Raw genomic sequence first — 20,129 nt, forward strand, 5'->3', positions numbered from 1 at the left:
TACTGTCCCTTATCATTGAAGCTGAGCTGGTCAGTGCCTGCCTGTGTCATCCCTCCCCAGTGTCTAACTGTGACCCAGGAAGTGCCCATGCCAGATCCTCCTCAAGTCTTTCCACAGGCTGCACTATTCCTGATAAAGCCCAGTCTCCTTCCCTTGGCATTCAAGGCTTTCAGCGATGAGGTTCTGCCTGGTCTCCAGCTTTGCCCTCCCTTCCTGAGTCCTGCCCCAAGCTGGGGGGTGGGGGACAGTGGTACCTCAGCTCAAAGGATGCCTCTAGAAAGCTGGCCCCAATATCCAGTGACCCATCTGACTGTCCCAGCACAGACTCTGGGGCCAGGGCCCCTCCTGTTCTTATAGCCTCTGGGGCCCAGTTGGGACCTGTCCCCCCACTTCCACTTCTCTGGGCAAAGTGATGGGGAGTCACTTTCTGTGCCATACACTACCTGGAATCTCAACCCCTTGGGCTGGAGTCCATCCTCCCCTCATCCCCAACCCCATGTTTTAGATACTTCAAATTGGGAATGACCTCACAACGGCCCTAACCCAGCCATACGAGGAGACCCGCCTTCTACCCTTGTATCAGGACAGAGTAATCCCAATTCTGTGCACCGCAGGATGAACTGCATCAGATGGCCACAGAGACCAGGACATTGGTGGCCAAGGGCTTGTGGGATTGCATTCTTTTTTTTTTTTTTTTTTTTTTTTTTTTTTTTAAATTTTTTTTAACGTTTATTCATTTTAGAGACAGAGAGAGACAGAGCATGAATAGGGGAAGGTCAGAGAGAGAGGGAGACACAGAATCAGAAGCAGGCTCCAGGTTCCAAGCTGTAAGCACCGAGCCCGATGCAGGGCTCGAACTCACGGACCGCGAGATCATGACCTGAGCCGAAGTCAGTCGCCCAACCGACTGAGCCACCCAGGCGCCCCGTGGGATTGCATTCTTGAACCTCCTGGGGCCAGCACAGTCACAGGGAAAAGCCCAGGAGAGGGGCTTGCACAGGGCCAGACTGGACCCTCAAGCTGAGGCCCTGGCAGGAGCATGAGGTCTCCCACAGGAGAGGACAGTTAGGAGGTCGGAGCCCAGGTACAGCTGAGGAACTAGAACCTGAGGCCCATCACTTGCCTGGATTCAGCCTCCAATGCCTGACAGCCTCTTCCAGCTCTTTCCCAAGTCTGGGCTCTTGTCTCCATTCAGCCAGCTCGGCCCCTCAGGTTCCTCTTTCCCCTAATACCAGTATTAGGATAGGCCGTGGGGGGGTTGGGGGGGGGGCAGAGGAGGGCGGACTGGGAGCGGTCAAGACCCCAACACAACTCCAGGAAACCCAGCACCTCATGGTGAGATGCAGAAGAATTTTCAAATTGGGAATAGTTCCTGGATGCCTTTCCAACCTCCAGCCTTGCCCTGTCTCCTACTTGCCCCCCGCTCCCCAGTTTAGGAGTTTGGGGCCCCAGCCCTCTTCCCACTCACCTCCTGTGAGGGGTAATGGGGGACGGAAGCGAGGTGCTCCCCACCAGGCAGGGACCCTACCGCTGGGGCAGCACTGGTGCTGTGGCTCTCCCTCAAGTCTTGAGTTTCTTCCCATAGCCTCACCTATAAAATGGGAGTTTTGTTTCTGCCCTGCCACCTCTTGAGCCAGAGTCAGACTATGATGTACCAGCTGGGGGTGCTGCCTGGCCAGGGGATCCTCCCCCATGCCCCTGGCTTCCCACCCTTGCTTCTGTGCCATCTCATGGGATAAATTACTCCTATGGTGCAGACAAAACCCTCCTGCCCACACTTGTTGGACCCATATTCATTCAAGTCCTCACACAACATACCCTGCAAGGAACAGCTTGCAGGGAGACACCTTTGGGTCCAGAAGGGACTATGGGGGTTCATGAGGCAGAGACCAACACTCAGCCAACCCCAGGGGTCACTATCGCCCCTCTAGCCCCCAGTATGGGCCCACATGAATCTCTCCCCTGCCATTTCTATTCTGGGGCCCAGCACTCTTTCCACCCTGACCTCCCCATGTGTGACCTGGCCGTGCACACACCTGTCTCCACACCAGACGGGCCCCATGCCCAGGACTGAAGGCTTCATTTCTGCAGCTGGTCCTTAGGGCCAGAATGCCAAAGCCCTCAGAGTTCACCCCCAGGGCCCAGTGGGCAGCCCCCAACTCCTCAGCATGGGTGCCCCATGCCTGGGGTAGCTGTGCCTCTAAGCCAGAGGTGATTAGGAAGGGCTTGGTTCCGCCACAGAGCCAGCTCCCTGCGGCCCCTGGGACCTGCCCATCACGGGAGCATCACCAGGTCCCCAGGCTTGCCCTCCAGCAGTCCTTCCCCACCCAGCCTGTTACAGGCAGAGGGAGCCACTCCTATGGTTCTGTGTCATCTGTCATGTGCCTCTGTCCAGGTCTCCAGTGAAGCCATCACCTAGACAGAATACACCCAGGAGCCTCCAGTTCAGTAGTGACAGGAAGCAGGCATGTGGGAGGGCTGTTCACAAACCTCATCTCCCCACTGAGCGGACATGCTCATGGTTGACCCACATCTCCTCCAGGACTTCCAACACCAGGGGCTTGGGCTCCTGGCACCACCACAGTGTTGGCCTTGTGCTCTGGCCAGTGCTGTGCCCTCCTCAGCCTGGAAGTCACACTCAGGTGTCATGGCCATAGGGGAGGCCCCTGTGCATGCCCAAGGGAGTTCTGAGGGTAGGGCACAGGCCTGCTGCTCCTCAGGCATGGGGATGCCCTTGGCAGGCCCCGTCTTCTGTCTCTGGGCCTTGGTGTCCTGCCCAGGTCCAGGCCAGGCTTTGAAGGTTATGGGCGCCCACCCTTCCTTCCGTCCAAGTCCAGGATCCTCAGGCCAGGCAGTGGGGCCAGCTGGGCTCTCTCCTGCTCCAGATTTCTGGTCTCAGATGGCCCACTCCCACCCCACCCCCCGCCAGCTTTGTTCCTATCCAGGATGCACCTGGGCGGCCTCTGGCCCCTGATTGTTTGCTCTGAGGCCAGCTGGGCCACATCAGGGGGAAAGAAATGCCAGACCCAGGACAAAGCACCCAGTGGGTGCTGGGGCCAGTGTCCCTGTGAACCAGCCAGGCCACCCTGAGATACTCACTAACTTCTCTTTCAAATGGGCGGGGGCACTGCACACTTCCTGGGGCTCTGGAAATGAGGAAGTGGGGGACCTCACAGGGTTCCACTCTATGCTTAGATTAAAGCAGGCCCCAAGACAGAATCATACCAGAGGAAGCTCCCTGAGCCACCTGTAGGCACGGCAGCGCTCCGATTCTCCAGCCCAGTCCCCAGCAAGATGTTCTAGCCCACATTGGCTTCTGGGTATGTCAGCAATCCCACTAGGAACTCTGTGCCTCTGAGCTGATCTGGGCAGATCCGTGTCGATGTGGGAACTGAGGTCCAGACAGGAGTGCGACCTCGTCCTGGGCTCCATGATGGACAGGGACCACATGCATGCAAGAGCGTGCCCCTCACCACCCTAAGAACGGCTCTAAGCCAGGAGCCCAGGCACTGGCACGCAGAAGCTGCCAGACCACCAAACCAGTTGCCCTCTCCCCACACTCCCTGCACCCTTATCTCCATGCCCTGCCAGGCACTTCCCTACCCCAATTCACAAAGAGCAGGGTGAGTGACAGGCGGGACCAGGAGGGGCCTTTTTTGGGGGGTCATCACATTGCAGAAGTGAGAAGAGTCCCAGCCCGTCACAAGCTGGTGCTAGACCTGGGGGTGGAGGGGGAACCCAGGTGTCCCAAGTCCCACTTGGTGCAACCTGCTTCCTGCCCAATGGTCCTGTGCTCTTCCCCAGCCCTCCTCTTAGGACTACAACCCCTTCCTAAGAACCCCATACTCACTCCATAATGAAGACATCCTCCAGCGACTCCTGGGGCCTTTCCTTGCTCTGGGTCTGGCTCAGATCAGGTGGCGCAGATGGCAGGCTGTGCCCACTCTCCACCCCTCACCCTTCTGACCCACCCTCACAGCCCCCCAGCTCCCAGCTCTATCTCCACACTCAGCCTGCTCTCCCACAGTGCTAGCCAGGCCCAGGGAATGTGGAGCCCTGTCCTCCCAGACCCCCACCCTGCCTCCTACACAGATGCACTAGCTGTGGCCCAGCAAAGTCCTGACTCCGTAGGCTCAGGGCTCCTATCTAGTACTTTCCCAATGGCCTGGAGAGGCCCTGACTAGAATCCACCCCTTATCCACCTGGTACAGAGCACAAGACCCCTTATATCTGCCCCATCCTCCATTTAAAGGACAACCCAAACCAACTCAGGTCAAACCAAGGGTGGGAGAAGTGCAGCCCAGCAAGAATAGGGCCAAAGAGCTGGCCACTGTGTGTCACCAGAGCATGGCCACCCACAGCCGAGGACCCCACTCTGCGAGGCTGTGGATGGAGGGGTGAGAACGCTTCTGTATCTCTCCCCTTCCAGAGAAACGTGTTTTCCTGCTTCCACCCATCAAAGCCACCCCCCCACCCCGCCCCAAAGAGGTTCTAGAAACTTCCCTTAAGTCAAAGTGGAAACAATTCCCTCCCCAGAGAGCTAACCAGGGACAGGAAGAACAAGTGCTAAGTCCAGGGGGGCAGAGGCCTCGGGCTGGTCCCATTGGGAGCCACCAGCAGGTTAGGAAGTTGGGCTACAAATGGACTCCTCTACGGTCCCCCTCAGTCTGCTCCTGAGGCAACAGGCATAACAGGCAGGAGGGATGTTTGAGGCAGGGCAGCCCCCACACCTAAGGGGTAGCAGCTGAGGGAGCCTGTGCTGTCCCTTTGCCCAGGGGTGCTGGGTGGCATCACCCCTCCTACCGATCACAGCAGAACCAACACAGCGAAACACACAAGCTCACCCCAGGCCCCACAGCTGGTGAGTGGGGAGAAGCTGGAAACACACCCAGTCCTAGCTCAGTCCTTCCCACGCCCAGCCCTGGAACCCAAGGGCTTGGGTGCTACACTCTGGAAGCTGGGCCGCAATGGACACTCATGGCTATCAGCACCGTTTACGGGACTCTTGAGCACTCACAGGACATACCTCAATTCAGACCGTGGGCTCTGGGGCTCCCCAGGTGTGTGTTCAGTTACTGGACAGATGCTGACCCTGGGGAGCGGGGTCTCAGGCCCAGGAAGGGCCTCCTAGGTCACTGAGTGTCCGGCAGGAGGCAGCCCCACGGGACCCTCTGCATGTGACATGTTACATGTGCAATGTGATAGGACCCGGTGTTGTTCTGGGCTGCACTCTGTGGATTCATCATCATTCCACACAAGATACACAGCAAAAATAAGGCTTGACTGGTTTGGTTGCCTCTGAGTGGTATAATTATCGATTTTTTGTTTCTCTATAATTTTATATATTCTGAAAATTATCTCCAAGAAGATGCATTGCTAAAAAAAACAATAACAAAATCTCCAAGCCAAGGCACCCTGCCCCCCACTCTGTTTCCCAGAACAGCACATGTCTGGGCTACAGCTTGGGAATGCCAGGGCTTCTGTTCTTGTAGGGCAACTTAGACTGTGCTTCTGGGGTCTTGGTATCTGTTACACAATCTCAGTGGTCCCAGGGCCACCCTTGTCTCAGGCCCGGGCACTTGGTCATGCCTGGTGGCTCTGCACAGCAGCCCAGGGTGGGACCTATCACACACCTCCTCCGTCCCTCAGGTCCTTTCCCCACAATGTTTCCTGGCCTATGAGCTGAAGGGGAGGGGGAGATAAAGGGGACAGAGCCTGGGCTCCGGTGCCCTCCTCTTGCCAAAAGCCAGTCCCAGGAGGCTTCAAGGGTCCTGTTCACACATGTCAGAGGGGCAGCTGGAAATGTCGAGCTAGAAAAGCCCAAGCCTGATGTCTTTCAGCAATTTTAATACATTCGAGAATATTTCATAGAACAAAATAAAAAAGTATTGTCAATCAGCAGAAGCCCATGGTTGAGGGATACAGAAATGTAACTGGCCCTTTTGCAGTAAAGCTTGTGCTTGAAGGGAGAAGAGGCAAAATGACTTCCTGGAGGCTTCAGGTCAAGTGCCACTGGGCTAAAAGCACCTCACAGTAGCACTTTTAGGTATGTATGACCATCTAGAATTATCCTATAAAGCCAACATCATAAAAAGAATCCTATTAGAAAAAGCAAAAATCACGCTTCTAGAATCTTCTCACCTGTGGACCCACATGCAGATGTGGGCAGGCCGGCCAGACACCCCTGTACAGCTTCTTGTCAGAGAGACAGAAATGGGCCTTTAAACAGGTGGGACTGGTCCTGGCACTCCCCACGGCCACCCTCTGCCCTGTCACTGACCCCACTGGCAGCCTTGTGAGCACAGCCCCATGCCTACCAGCATGAGTTGCCAGGGCTGGCTCGCTTGGCTAGGAAGGGACAGATGTGTGAACTGCAGATCCAGGGAAATCTTTTCCTTCACAGAACAAAAAAGCACCCCCAACACAATAAATAAACAAAAACATGGCCGCAAATCGGACATACTGGGTCCAGACAGGAGCACAGGCTTCCATGAGGGCGAATGAGAGCCAAAGTGGAACTCAGAAAGACCAAGTGGAAAGACACTGAAAAACAATTCGTTCTCACCTAACAGTCCCTCCTGTGACAGCACAGGGCAACTGTCAACAGAGCAACAGAAATCAGAATAGAACCTCGTCAGGAAGGTTGAGACAGGTACCATCTCCCAGGGTCTTCCAGCGTGCCCTGGGGCTGGACTCTGCTGACCTCTCCTTCCTTAGCTGAAAATAGGCATTTCACAAAGAGCCTCCAGTTGGGGCAGCAGGTTAGGACCTCTGGGCAGGGCTGATGGGCACTTACCAGCCATGTGACTGTGGGCCAGCAGGCCACATGCACACAACACACAGCCCATTTCACAATAACCACATTCTTCTCTAGGCTACAGACATGTCAAGTCCTAGTCAGGAACACCACACTTGAACGCAGAACCCTCGGCCCATGTGTTGGCTGGGCACCTTCTTCGCATCCTGTGATTGGGGCAGTGATCCTACTTCCACTGGTGGCTACTCTTCCTCATGCTGCTTTGCAGGTGCCAAACACAGCTGTGTTCTAGAAGCAACAGGTCTTGACACTGTTTAAACCAACAGCTACTGTGTTAGGCACACATGAGATGCAGGCTCCCTGTTCCCAAGAAGGGCTGAGTCCCAGTCTGAGAGTCATCTCACCAGGACACCTCATGATAAGGCTTTGGTTCCGCTGCACAGAAGAGGTGCTGGTGCGGCTGCCTGTCACTCGGAACCTGGAAGGTGGTGTGGCAGGGGACCAACTCCATCGCTGGGCTGCATGTCACGAGCCCTGAAGACATCTGCTGTAGCTGTGGATGCAGTGGCCTCCAAGACCCTCCTTGCAAGGAGAGTTAAGGCACTTCCTTAAATTCTTGCCTAGGAGGATTTCGTCTGAGTGACTCAGAGTGACTTTAAATTACACTGTCTGGGCTCCCTCCAGCTGTTTAGCTTTTTCTCCTGCTACGTCCGACTTCATTTCTAGCTTTCACCAGGCTAATGTCCAGATTTTGTGTTTTAGCTCTACGTTCACTAAACAAATTTAACTTTGGTACTAATAGAACAGGAGCTTTTCCCCCCAATATTGCTCATAAGAAAAAAAAAAATTTTTAACCAGAACTCCTTTTGACCAATTCTTTTGTCCAGAAACCTAATGCCAGAGCTGGGTTTCCAAGCCCAGCTGAAGCCTTCAAGGCTGAAGGACAGGTCGGCAGAGGCGTGACAAGGGGGACCCAGCAGCAAAACCAACCATTCAGCAGCAGCAGACCCTTTGAGCCAGGAACTTGAGTCGCAATCATTTGTTAGCTCAAGTTGCAAACACTTAAATCACACGGGCCAGGACAGCCCTGTCACCCGGAAGCGGTGGCCATCCCACTGCCATGGGATGCACTCCTTGAAACTGAGCCCACGTCCAGGGCCGTGGCCTGTTCACCCAGCCATCTCTGCCAGGTGCCGACTTCCCTGCCCGGTTCTCCCAGGTGACAGAACCTGTGCTGGCAAGGAGTCCAGAAGAGCTGCAGCTAAAGCTTTCACTAACCCCCTGTGAGCTGCCCACATCATTTCACCCCCTTCCCCAAGTTTAGCTGTGCGTGAGTCGTTTTTTACACCCCGCAGCACTAATGTAGTTCAATATTTTCTTCAGAAAAAAAACTCCGCAGCAAACAGCGTGTGTGATGTGCATTGAGCCCACGCCGACCTCTGACCCGACAGGTCATGTGCGAGGAGCCCAGTGTGAGCCGTGGGCCACAGACGCCTGAGTTCTCCCAACTCAGAGGCCCCAGCTGAAGGCTCACACGCTGCGGGGCAGCCCAGAGAGTCGCTGAAAGCTTTACGGGGTGCATAGCTAATGGCGTTGGTGTCACTTGGTAATGGGGAGAGTCCTTCTGGTGTGCTCAGGTTTCAAAGTACTTGTAGATTGCTGTCACGTAAAGCATCACGCTTTGCCAATCAGGCCGCTCGGTCCGGACCATTTCATTAATGTCCTGGCGGAGAAGGAAGAGACCTGCTTAGAATCCCAGGTCACCTCTGGGCCCATCCCAACAGGCTCCCCCCACAGCTGGAGTAGGGGGCTTCAACTCTGGGCTAAGCTTGATCATACCCACCAAAGGCCTGGCCAAGATGCCTGCTCCATCGCTACCAAGTGTGCCTGTGAAGTGTCAGCATGGTCCCTGAGCTGCCTGTCTGTGCCCGAGCCCTACCCCAGAGTCCCACACCGGGGTGCCCTTGCTCCCGGCCACAGCCCTCCAAGGCTGGCTTTTGTCTTCTTTGGGGCCTTGCTCTCTGCCTACCTCTTTTAAACCCCTCCACATGGTGGCTTCTGAGAGCCCTTCTCACCCTAGTCTCTGTCCTGAGAGAGTCTCTGTGGGCCCAGGGCTCCCAGAACTCAACTTTCCAATGTCCTTCACCATGGCAACCATCTGAAATCATCAAAGACACTGTTCTCTAACTGTATCCTGCATAATATCAGTGATCTGTGAGATGCCAGCTGATGAAACCCAAGACTTGGATATATGACTACAAGACCCCAAAAGAGTTTCACTGTTGCTGAAGAACATCCATGACTTTTCAGGGGAGCCATGCTCAAGAGAACCTGTGGAACCATGGGTGAGGGACACAGAACATGTTGCCACAGCCAGCACAATGGAACGGGCCACCCAATGGTGGTATAGAAAAAAGAAAATACGTTTGTTCAATGTAAGATCTTGACTAAAAGCTCTTTAGGGTGGGGAAACGGACAGCTTTTTATATGTTAGTACTTTACATGTGATATAAAATACCCAGCTAATGGGAAACATTTCAATAATGGTAATTTCTCTTTCTCTCTGTACAGCTGAATAGAGGACATACTTCTGTCAATTCAGAAGATACAACTTCTGGGACTTTACACGAACACTCCTGTGGGGTAAATATGAATGTAAACACTTCTTCAAAACCATCCAACTGTTACAAATGAGGGTAAGGGGTGCCCTTGAGTCCCTGACCCAGTCCCACAGGGCTCTTTACTCTATGGAAATCTCAAGATGGGCGCCCTGGACAAACACCTCAGTAGACTTTATATATATATAATGAAAGTGTCTCTAGGTGTGGAAGGACTGGCTTTGCATCTGGACGCAGTATTTTCTTCAGAAAGTCAGACATGGTGACAAGGTGAGAGCTCTGACAGAAGCATGTGTGGTTTGAGCTACTGCGGGCACTGAGCAGAGGCCTAATGACCCTGAAATGTGGGTTCCCTACAACTCATTTCTCACACTGTGAGTGGCATTTGCCACAGCACTTGTGAAGCGTGGCATACCTGCTCCACCTCTAAAGTGTCCTTCCTCAAATTGCACTCGCCTCCTCTCCCCCTAGCATGACAAAAGGCAGACAAACCCACAGGAATGCATCTCTGACAATGACATGTTATTGTCATGAGATTCACCTGAAAAAGGTGACTCTAAGGAAGTCAAAGTCGCTGGGGCTGTGGTCAAGATGACTCCACCCACCTCAGGTGCTTCCTCAGGACACACAAAGCGCCCACAGGACTGAGGTGAAACCCCTGCCGGGGCCCCTCTGGCAGGATGCTCACTCGGCCGGCCAGGGCCCGTGTGGACCCCTGTCTCGCCCAGTAGCCACCCAGGAACTCTCTTAATGAGAAGGAAGCTCTTCCCAACAAAAGAAGGGGCCTGCCAGTGACTCACCAGTGTGGATTTGATGCCGACGCTCTCAGCTGCCTGAAAGGCCAGGGTGAAGTTCCTTCGCTGTAAAAGAAACTATGTGACTGGAGTGGACAAGCGAGGCCAGGAGGAAGGCAACCTGCACTACCCGTGCTGCCGGGGAAGATGGACAGCCACCTCCACTTGGTGCCAGAACAAACCTACACTGGAGCTCTTGAAGCCCCCACCTACCCCGACGACCCCTCCGCAGGGCCCACCCACTCCTCTGGTGACCAGCTGCAGAGCAATCTCCAGAAGCCCCTTCTTTCCTCGCTGTGGAAAAGGGATGCTTCTGACACATCAGCCCTGAGCTGCCTGGACCCGGACCCCAAAAGCTGATCAGAAACACCTGTCAAATGAGCTTCCTCCCCAGGGGAAAATCTTCAAGGGTTATCTGAGGGTAGGAGGGGACCAGAGGAAGGCTCGGGCCTGGGACCTCTCCTAGTGCCCATCTGGACGAGGGTTCTCCCCAACCTGTCTCCAAGCACCTCCCTGAGTGGGACACCCGGACTGCACAGGGCTGGTGGGAGGCTGGCCTGGTGTGGTGAGAGCCCTGCCCAGACTGCTCATGCCTTGAGCAGTTCTCCGTGGCCAGTTCTTGGTAAAACCCTCAATTCTAAATATCATCACCCAGGAAGGCTGACAGCTCCCACAGGGAATGTTGTCACTTGGGGAATTCTGAACCCACCAAATGTCCTAGAAAGGTTGGTCAGGGACTGGCTGGCTCAGCACAAATAACTCAATCCCAGAACAAAACTGAGCTGGGATGAGGCCACTGTGAGCCAGCAATGTGACTTGGGTCCTGCCAATGGAAGGCTCTGCCTCTCCTATGCGGTAAGGACTCCAGGAGCTGGCCATTCCACAGCCGGCCTACCTTATCTTGGCTGTTCAGCTCTTGATATGGAATGTGGGCCGGAAGGTACGTATGCAGGAGAGCACAGAAGGCCAGCCCGTCATTCCAACTGCTGCTGAAGTTTGTAATGTCAATATTCTGAAGGAAAAGAAGAAAAACAGGTAAGTAACGCACATTGTGATCTTCTGAGGAGGACGGTGAGGAGGAGGAAGGAGGCCTCAGATGCCACGTGGCCTCCAAATGCCAGGCAGGGGGAGCTTCTGGAGAAAGCACAGAGTGCTAGGGGCCATGTCCCAAGACCATGTCCAAGACCATGTCCCAAGACCAGCAGGTGTCAGTGACTGGCCTTGTAGCAATTCCCCACTCCATCCTATCCACCACCTACAGATTGCTGCCACCTTGGTGGCAAACGTTTGAGCCACCTCCTCTTCACGTGAAGAACAGTGGGCACAGGGCGCTGTTCTGGCAGTTCTGCAGCATCGTGGGGCCCTGGGGAGCAGAGTTCTACGCTGAGAAGTTATGATTCAGCCTGACCTCCCCTATTAGGGCTCAGGCACAGATTTATAGTACATAAAAACCCCTGTGTTCTGAAGACATCAACAGCTGCCATCTTGCATTAGGAGACATTGGGAGCTGATTCACACTGGGGCTGTGTGCGTCCCCACAGCGCTTCTCCCAGATCACCTCGACTTTCTCATTCCATATTTATAGTATAATTATTTGCAACCATAAAAGTAACATATTCAGAATAGTTGACTATATGGTAACACAATTTGGCTAATGTGTAGCCTTTACCTTTACTTGCAAAAATTCTTTTTTTTTTTTTTTGAGAGAGAGAGAGAGAGAGAGAGAGAGAGAGACAGGGAAGAGCATACTCACTCGAGTGGGGGAGGGGCAGAGGGGCAAGGGGAGGGGCAGAGGGACAAGGAGAGGGGGAGAGGGAGAGAGGGAAGGAGCGGGAGGGAGAGGGAGAGAGAGAGGGAAGGAGGGAGGGAGGGGAGGAGAGAGAGAGAGAGAAAAAGAGAGAGAGAGAATATGAATCTTAAGCAGGCTCCACACTCAGCCCAGAGCCTGACTTGGGACTTAGCCGTGAGATCATGACCTGAGCTAAATCAAGAGTCTGACCCTTAACCTTCTGAGCTACCCAGGCACCCCATAAGAATCCTTTAAAAAAAATTTTTTTTTTTAATTTATTTTTGAGAGAGACAGAGACAGAATACCAGTGGGTTAGGGGCAGAGAGGAAGACACAGAATCCAAAGCAGGCTCCAGGCTCTGAGCTGTCAGCACAGAGCCTGACGTGGGGCTCGAACCCATGAGCTGTGAGATCATGACCTGAGCCGAACTTGGATGCTCACCCGACTGAGCCACTCAGGCGCCCCAAGAATCCTTTTGAAAGTAAAACTCCACAATTAAATTTTGGAAATTCACACACTTTATATAAATGCCACAAACTGAAAAAGAGAGCACTTCCCAAACACCTCTTATTTAAGGTCACACTGTTCTTTCATGCAGACTTCAACTGCATCAAGGGTTAGTTCTTGGGGGGGCTGGGAAAGCCCACATTTTATTATTGAAGGCAAACCACCCGTTCCTGGGTACAGGTTCCTACTCCTTCCTGGGACAAGTGATCACACAACAATATGAATACCATGTGTACACGTACAGAGTTTTACAAACTTTGCCATCCCTGACCCTGGTTTACAGACTGTTAGGTTCTCACACCAAGTAGGGGAATGGATGAGGGGCAGGTGGGGAGGACAGGACCAGGCCTGGCAACTGGCCCTTCGGGGAAGACAGTCTTAGTCCAGACTCAGCAGCTCTCAGGCAGTTTCCTTACAAAAGCAGCAAGCAGTGTGGAAGAGCACGGAGCTGAACTCTTCATAAGCTTTCATCATCCAAGTGAATTCTGGCCCTCGAATGCAGACACCCAGAATGCTGCCCTCTGGGGGCGGGGGGGGGGGGGGGCCTTCTACTCAAACACAAGCCGTCAAGAAGGCAGCAGCTCTGTGGGCAATTATTCCAGAGGTCATTTCCCCTCTGTAACCTGATTATTTGGGGCAGCCAGTCACGCTGATCTGGCCTGAAATCATTGTTCATAAACTGTGGTGAAAGAAATTACCAGATTAAAGCACAAAAGGATACAAACCTGCCAAGAGTCACAGGGAAGGTCGCAGTAAGCTTTCAGGGCCATCTGACTTGGCCTCAAAGAGTGCACCCGCCAACCCTCCCCCAGTGACTGGGGCCTGGCAGGTCTTCCCTGCCTCGGTGCTGCAGTCCCCACACTTCCTGGCCACGAAGACACAGTCCAAATAAGCATGCCTGTCCGGTTCCCGACAGCCCCTCCCCGCCCCCCTCCAGGGGACAATACCAGTCACCACCTCCTTTAAGGGCGCCGTGCAACCAGTGGTGTCTGCAGTTACTGCTGAGCCGCCACAGCAAACGTGCCGCTTTCATCTCACATGAATCTCAGGAAGCAGCCAGCCAAGGGGCGCCAGCACCATCTGGGAGGAAACTGGAAGTAGGGAAGGGAAATGACCTGTCCAAGGTGCTGGGCTGGTAGCAGGGAGGATTGAGTGTCAGTTTAATTCTATCACCCGGGAGCAGTTTTAGATAAGGAGGCTGGGGCGCAAGGAGGCCCAGGTCCCAGAGCTGATCTACGTGGTTATTCAAACTCAGGCCTGTCCAAAGCCCATCCACACTCCAGAAATCAGACTAGATCTCATGACGAGTGCCCTGATCAAAGACCCGAGGGCACGGAGTATCACTGTGTGGACAGCAGGGCGAGAAGCTTCTTAATGACTGTCCAAGGCCTGTGGGAGGCCAACAGCAACATGTGGCTGCTAAGGACTCCCATCCCTTGCCCCCAGAGGTCACATTCATTTCTGGAGGAAAACAAATCTCTACTTCCTGCCGCCACAGCCCCCTCTTCCAGCTCCTGAAAGTCAGGCGTCTGGCAGAGCTGCCTACGTGCCTGGCTTCCCAGCACCTCCAGAGGAAACTGCTGCGCTCCAGTTCCCCAGCTGTGGGAACCCCAGCCTTCCCCAGCTTCCTCAACACAAACCCAACCTCAAACCTGGAACCTCCAGGCAGAGCAGCGACTTCATTTACAAAACATGACAAAGATATTTAAACAATGAGGAAACAATGGCTTCTTGAGTTTTAGGGCAGGGGGAGTTAACTTTGAAGTACCTGACTACCAAACTTCCAAATCAAAACAAAGTCCAAACCCAGGCAGGCTGGCAGGTGTCACTGTCCCCGCCAGCTGAAGGCGAGCCAGGCTGGGCGCTGTACCCAGCAGGGACACTGAGGCCAACATGCAGGAAACCCAAGTGAGACCTTCAAATGCCCTGTCCCCATCCTTCTATCTCCTACCCCCTCCAGAGAGACCCTGGGGGAAAATGAGGCCAGTGCTTCAAAGGAAATGGAGAAAAGCCTAAAATCTGAGAAGGCAGGCCTCAGGCAAGGCTGCCATCACCCCATGCCACCACAGCTGTGCTGGGCCTGCACCCTCTGCTCCCAATCTCACTGCTTATTCATTTAAAAACAAATTTTTTTTTTAACGTTTATTTATTTTTGAGAGAGAGAGACAGCATGAGCAGGGGAAGGGCAGAGAGAGAGGGAGACACACCATCTAAAGCAGGTTCCATGCTCCAGAGTTGTCAGCACAGAGCCTGACGCAGGGCTCAAACTCACAAACTGAGATCATGAGCTGAGCTGAAGTCAGATGCTTAACTGACTGAGCCAGGCGCCCTTCTGCTTGTTCGTTTTTGATGTTCAAGGCTGGGATATCACTCTACTGTGAAATAATGCAGATTGAACATGGAAAAGTCTATAAACAATGAAGCTGGTTCTCTGAGGCTAAAAAGGGTGCTAGAAAACCCAGATGGGAAGACAGGAAAGTTCTGCTGGCTTCCTCTCTGGAGCTCTTAATTTTGAGGCTATTAATTTAGGCTTAAGAAGCCACCTCGTCACAAAGTTATCTGTAATAGCCTTAGGACTTTCACAGATATACTTTTTGGCATGTTTATTTCACAAAGGATGTCTAGGGATGGACCTTCTATTTTCAAAAAGTGGCATTTTCAGTGCATAAGGGAAGTCCTTGACTGTAAAACCTAAGTGCACTTCTCCCTGGACAGAAGGGCCATTTACACCTTACAGATTACCACAGGGGCTGTGGTAGGATCAAGGGCCTTCCCCCCTGGATGTGCCCTGACTCCTACATGGATGGCTTCTTCAGCAGGCCAGCCAATACCTATAAAATGAACTATTCTTAAAGCCCAAAGCACGATGTTTTCAGGGAATACACACACCAGTGCTTTTCTTACTGTTCACTATTCACAGGTACTGACACTAATAAGCTCTCTAAGAAGGAAACAGTTTTCTTTTTCTTTTTAAAAAATTTTTAATTTTTTATTTTAGAGACAGAGAGAGCACAAGTGGAGGAGAGAGGCAGAAGGAGAGAGAGAGAATCTTAAGCAGGGACTTGATCCCACGATCCTGGGATCAAGACCTGAGCCAAAATCAAGAGCTGGATTCTCAACTGACTGAGCCACCCAGGTGCCCCCAATTTTGTTTTTAAAACAGAGACACAGAAGTAGTAATTACAAAAATAGAGACATACAGTAGTAATTACAATGCAAGTTTCTTTAACAAAAATTTTTTTAATGTTTATTCATTTTTAATTCATTTTTTTTTTTTTAATTTTTTTTTTTCAACGTTTATTTATTTTTGGGACAGAGAGAGACAGAGCATGAACGGGCGAGGGGCAGAGAGAGAGGGAGACACAGAATCGGAAACAGGCTCCAGGCTCTGAGCCATCAGCCCAGAGCCCGACGCGGGGCTCGAACTCACGGACTGCGAGATCGTGACCTGGCTGAAGTCGGACGCTTAACCGACTGCGCCACCCAGGCGCCCCTAATTCATTTTTTTAAATGTTTATTATTTATTTTTGAGAGTAAGACAACACGAGCAGGGGAGTGGCAGAGAAAGAGGGAGACACAGACTCTGAAGCAGGTTCCAGGCTCAGCACAGAGCCCGACACAGGCTCAAACCCACGAACCATGATACCATGACCTGAGCCAAGTCAGACGCTTAACCGACTGAGCCACCCAGGCGCCCCCTATGTTTATTCATTTTTGAGAGACAAAGAGAGAGAGCACAAGCAGAAAAAGGGAGAGAGAGGGAGACACAGAATCTGAAGCAGGCTCCAGGCTCTGAGCGGTCAGCACAGAGCCTGACGCAGGACCCCAACCCACGAACTGTGAGATCATGACCTGAGCCGAACGAAGTCAGACACTCAACCAACTGAGTCACTCAGGTGCCCCTATAATGCAAGTTTCTACTTAATGAATTCAGATTTTGCATTCAGTTTTCAGGTCAATTCAGGACTGTTCTACTTTTCTAGAGAAGTCTATGTTTGGATTAGGTGGACAAAAATGAGAGGCTTATGATACGTGCCAGAACAAAAGTTCAAGAAAGCATTCAGCACAGACTCAAATGAGGCACTTTGTTGCATTTTCTCCCACAGGCACACGTCCTCCCATCCAGGAAATGTCCACTAAGAGATCTGATGGGGCAGATGGACGTGGCCTGCTTCACAGGCCCATCTGTTGTCCTTTTCACTATCATAAAAATTCAGACCAGACACCTAACACCCTCACGCCCCTCCATAAGATTGGCTGGGTGCTTCCCACTCATTCAATTCTTGACCTGGGCCAGAAGCCCTCTCCTGCTCCTGTGACTTAGATATGATGCTGTCCTTTGTCTGTGGCCTTCAGGTAGCCCCACTTTGGTGTGTGTTTGTATGCACTGAGAGTTGAGGGGTGGAGTAAGAGAGCGAAAAAATTACACAAAATCTCCACAGAAAAAAATTAAAAAGTGTCATAAAACATCTTAAAATGTTTTAATTGGTCTGAAGCTTAATTAAGGGCCATAAAATACACCCCCAAATTCCACATGTTCTTTAAATAGTTATTAAGGTTCTGATCTATTTAAGGAAATGCCACTTTTATGGGCACAGGGCGAAAAGCCAAATACCATGATTCATCTCTCTGCTCACACCAATTTCCTTATGCCCGTCTCAACTGTGGAAGAGTGGGATCACAGCCAAACACAGAGAGGCCAGGTCCTTCCTGCGACTGAAGATGCTGGGAATGCTACCTGCTGGGGGTCACAGCCCAGCCTTCAGGAGATACAAGTGAATTACAAACAAAACCAACCCTGCCCAAGGTGCCTCAGCCCCAGGCCATAGGTCAAGTTCTGGAGGGTGCGTGGAAACCTGAGAGAGGCAGGCAGGAGAGGGTACCTTTAAATATGTAGTATGGTAGGGGGATGTGAGGTCTAAATAGCATGAGGCTCTTGATCTCGGGGTCGTGAGTTCAAGCCCCACACTGGGTGTAGAGATTACTTAAAAATAAAAACTTAAACAAACAAACAAATAAATAAAATAGAGGGAAAAAACATCAAGAGACAGTATTTACCATTGCTGGTAGTGTTAAACACGGAGGGCCCCAGAAGACCCTGGATGTAACCAGCAAAAGCCTGCTTGGTGCCCAGGGCTGCCACGGTGTGAACTGGCAGGCCCACTCTGGCTGCAGATCTAAGGGAGGTGTCCTGGGGACCTTAGTGCTTTCTCCTTTTTGAAGTTTAGCTAAGCTCTCTCTGCTCCAGGTCAGAGAAGGAGAGGGGAAGGGAGGGGAGGGGAGGGAAGGAGGGCAGCATATATCCATGAGGCTTGCTCACCATGGAGTCCAGTGTTGGGACTACGTGGTAAAGAGGGAGGAAGGAAGGAACCAGCAACCCTGAAGACAGGGCCCTGCAGCTCGTGCCACTTGTCAGGGAGGGGCTTCTAATAAGGACCTTTGATCTTCACTGTGCATCAGAATCATGTGCAAGGCCTTTCCAAGGCCACATGTTCAGCTCTACCCCAGAGAGGCTGACCCAGTTGTCTGGACGTTATTTTCGTTAAAGGTCCCCAGATCACCTGAGTCAGGACCACTGATCTAAAGACTGACAGCGGTGGAAATGCAGTGGATGGGAACATTTAAAAGGTGAAATCCGGGAGTTCATGATGATGCTCACAGAAGCACAACCAGCCCAGCTTGGAAACCACTCACAGTCTTGAGGGCTGGGAAACCAAGGGAGAGGATCAAGCACCGGATGGAACTTCCCCGACCAAACTGGATGTCAAAGCAATTAAACAGCTGATGAAAGAGTTTGTGAAGAGGAATTCCAAAGAAGCAGGAGTGACTGACAGAAATGGAATGGTACCATTTGGCAACAGTGATGATGAGTGGCCAGGACCATCTCAGAAACACAGAGCCAGTCCTGCTCTGCTCTATCTGAAAGGGCAGGACACAACTCCACAACTGAGGTGTTTCTGCCAAAACCTGGAACCGGAACCAGATCTAACCTGTAGTTCTATTTTCCAACTTATACTAGGGAGAGCAGCACAGGGATGTATTCAGCAAAACCTAAAATGTAGAACTCTATAGAATACATGATCCACTTCCCTCAAGAGGACAAACTGAAAGGAAAAAAAACGGGGGTGAATTTTACGATTAAAATAGACTTAAAAGAGGTATGTTATCCAAATGCAACGTGTGAACCTTATCTGGATCTTATTTCTAACAAATCAATGAAAAAAACCCATGATTCAATCAGGAAGTTTAAACTAAATGTGAGAGGGCATTAAATGACTGGGAGTTGTTCTGGAAACCTCCAGGTGGGGGTGGAGAGTGCAAGGACCATGTGCAATGACTTGTGCCCAGGGGGCATGTGCACAGGGTCACTTTACCACTCTCATTACTGTAGTGGGTATTTGAAAATTTCCACACACACACACACACACACACAAAAAAAAAAAAACAAAAACAAACCAACCTACAAGTCAACAACTCAACTAAAAGATAAATAACCCAACTGCCCAAATGCAAAATCGAGCAAAGGATCTGAACAGACATTTACCCAAAGAAGACAGATGAATGGCCAACAACACATAAGAAGACACTCAACTCCATTAGGCAGCAGGGAAACGCAAATCAAAACTACTAAGAGCTACCACTTCATAGCCAATAGAACACATGTCATTTTACAAAACGGAATAACAGGGGCATCTGGGTGGCTCAGTTGGTTGGGCATCCAACTCTTGGTTTCAGCTTAGGTCATGATCTCACGGTTTCATGGGTCCAGGCCCGTGTTGGCCTCTGTACTGGCAGCGCAGAGCCTGCTTTGGGTTCTTTCTCCCTCCCCCAGTCGCACTGTCTCTGTCTCTCTCAAAATAAATAAAAAATTGAATAACAAGTGCTGGCGAGGATGTAAAGAAATGAGAATTGTACACTGCTGACGGGAATGGAAAATGATGTAGCTGCTGTGGTAGTTCCTCAATAAGTTACACATATAATTCTCAGATAACCTGGCAGTTCCACTCTAGGTATCCACATAAAAGTGAAAACAGGCGTGGAAATTAATACCTGCCCAGGAATGTTCACAGCAGCATTATTCACAATAGCCAAAATGTGGAAACAACCAACCAACAAAAGTCTACCAACAGAAAAATAAACACAATGTGGTATATCCATACAACGGAAATTTTTGAGTCATAAAAAAATGAAGTACTGGGACACCTGGGTGGCTCAGTCGGTTAAGTGTCCAACTTCAGTTCAGGTCATGATCTCACAGTCTGTGAGTTTGAGCTCCGCTTTGGGCTCTGTGCTGACAGCTCGGAGCCTGGAGCCTGCTTCCGATTCTGTGTCTCCGTCTCTCTCTGTTCCTCCCCCACCTGCACTCTGTCTCTCTGTCTCTGTCTCTGTCTCCTCTCTCCTCAAAAATAAAGACAAAAAAATTTTTTTAAAAAGTGAAGTACTGACATGTTACAACATGGATAAATCTTGAAACATTCTGCTAGGTGAAAGCTAGACACAAAGGCCGCATATTGTAGGACTCCATTTATACTCAACATCCAACTTACTGAGATTCAGAGAAAGCAGATTAGTGGCTGTCAGGGCGTGGGAATAGGGAGTGACTGCTAATGGATATGGGGGTTTCCATTTGGGGGTGAGGAAAAGTTCTGGAACCCCACACAGTG

The 20,129-nt window shown here is 51.6% G+C and overlaps 1 protein-coding gene across 4 annotated transcripts in view; it reads right to left on the reverse strand.

Annotated features, from left to right (window-relative positions):
- Positions 1–5,830: 5,830 nt before the first annotated feature.
- SPECC1L (sperm antigen with calponin homology and coiled-coil domains 1 like) overlaps positions 5,831–20,129 on the reverse strand; it is a 142,628-nt gene continuing 128,329 nt past the window's right edge. For 3 of the 4 annotated variants that reach the window (XM_047827678.1, XM_047827674.1, XM_047827675.1), the window contains 3 exons: positions 11,065–11,181; positions 10,176–10,235; positions 5,831–8,480 (listed from right to left, as the gene is read on the reverse strand). In XM_047827678.1, coding sequence (XP_047683634.1) covers positions 8,391–8,480; positions 10,176–10,235; positions 11,065–11,181 — 267 coding nt within the window. In that variant the 3' untranslated portion in view covers positions 5,831–8,390. Of the gene's footprint in view, positions 8,481–10,175; positions 10,236–11,064; positions 11,182–12,379; positions 13,557–20,129 lie in introns of those variants that run through there. The other variant, XM_047827676.1, reaches the window with a different exon arrangement.

Source organism: Prionailurus viverrinus, chromosome D3, assembly GCF_022837055.1.
Source record: "Prionailurus viverrinus isolate Anna chromosome D3, UM_Priviv_1.0, whole genome shotgun sequence".
Classification (NCBI taxonomy): Eukaryota; Metazoa; Chordata; class Mammalia; order Carnivora; family Felidae; genus Prionailurus; species Prionailurus viverrinus.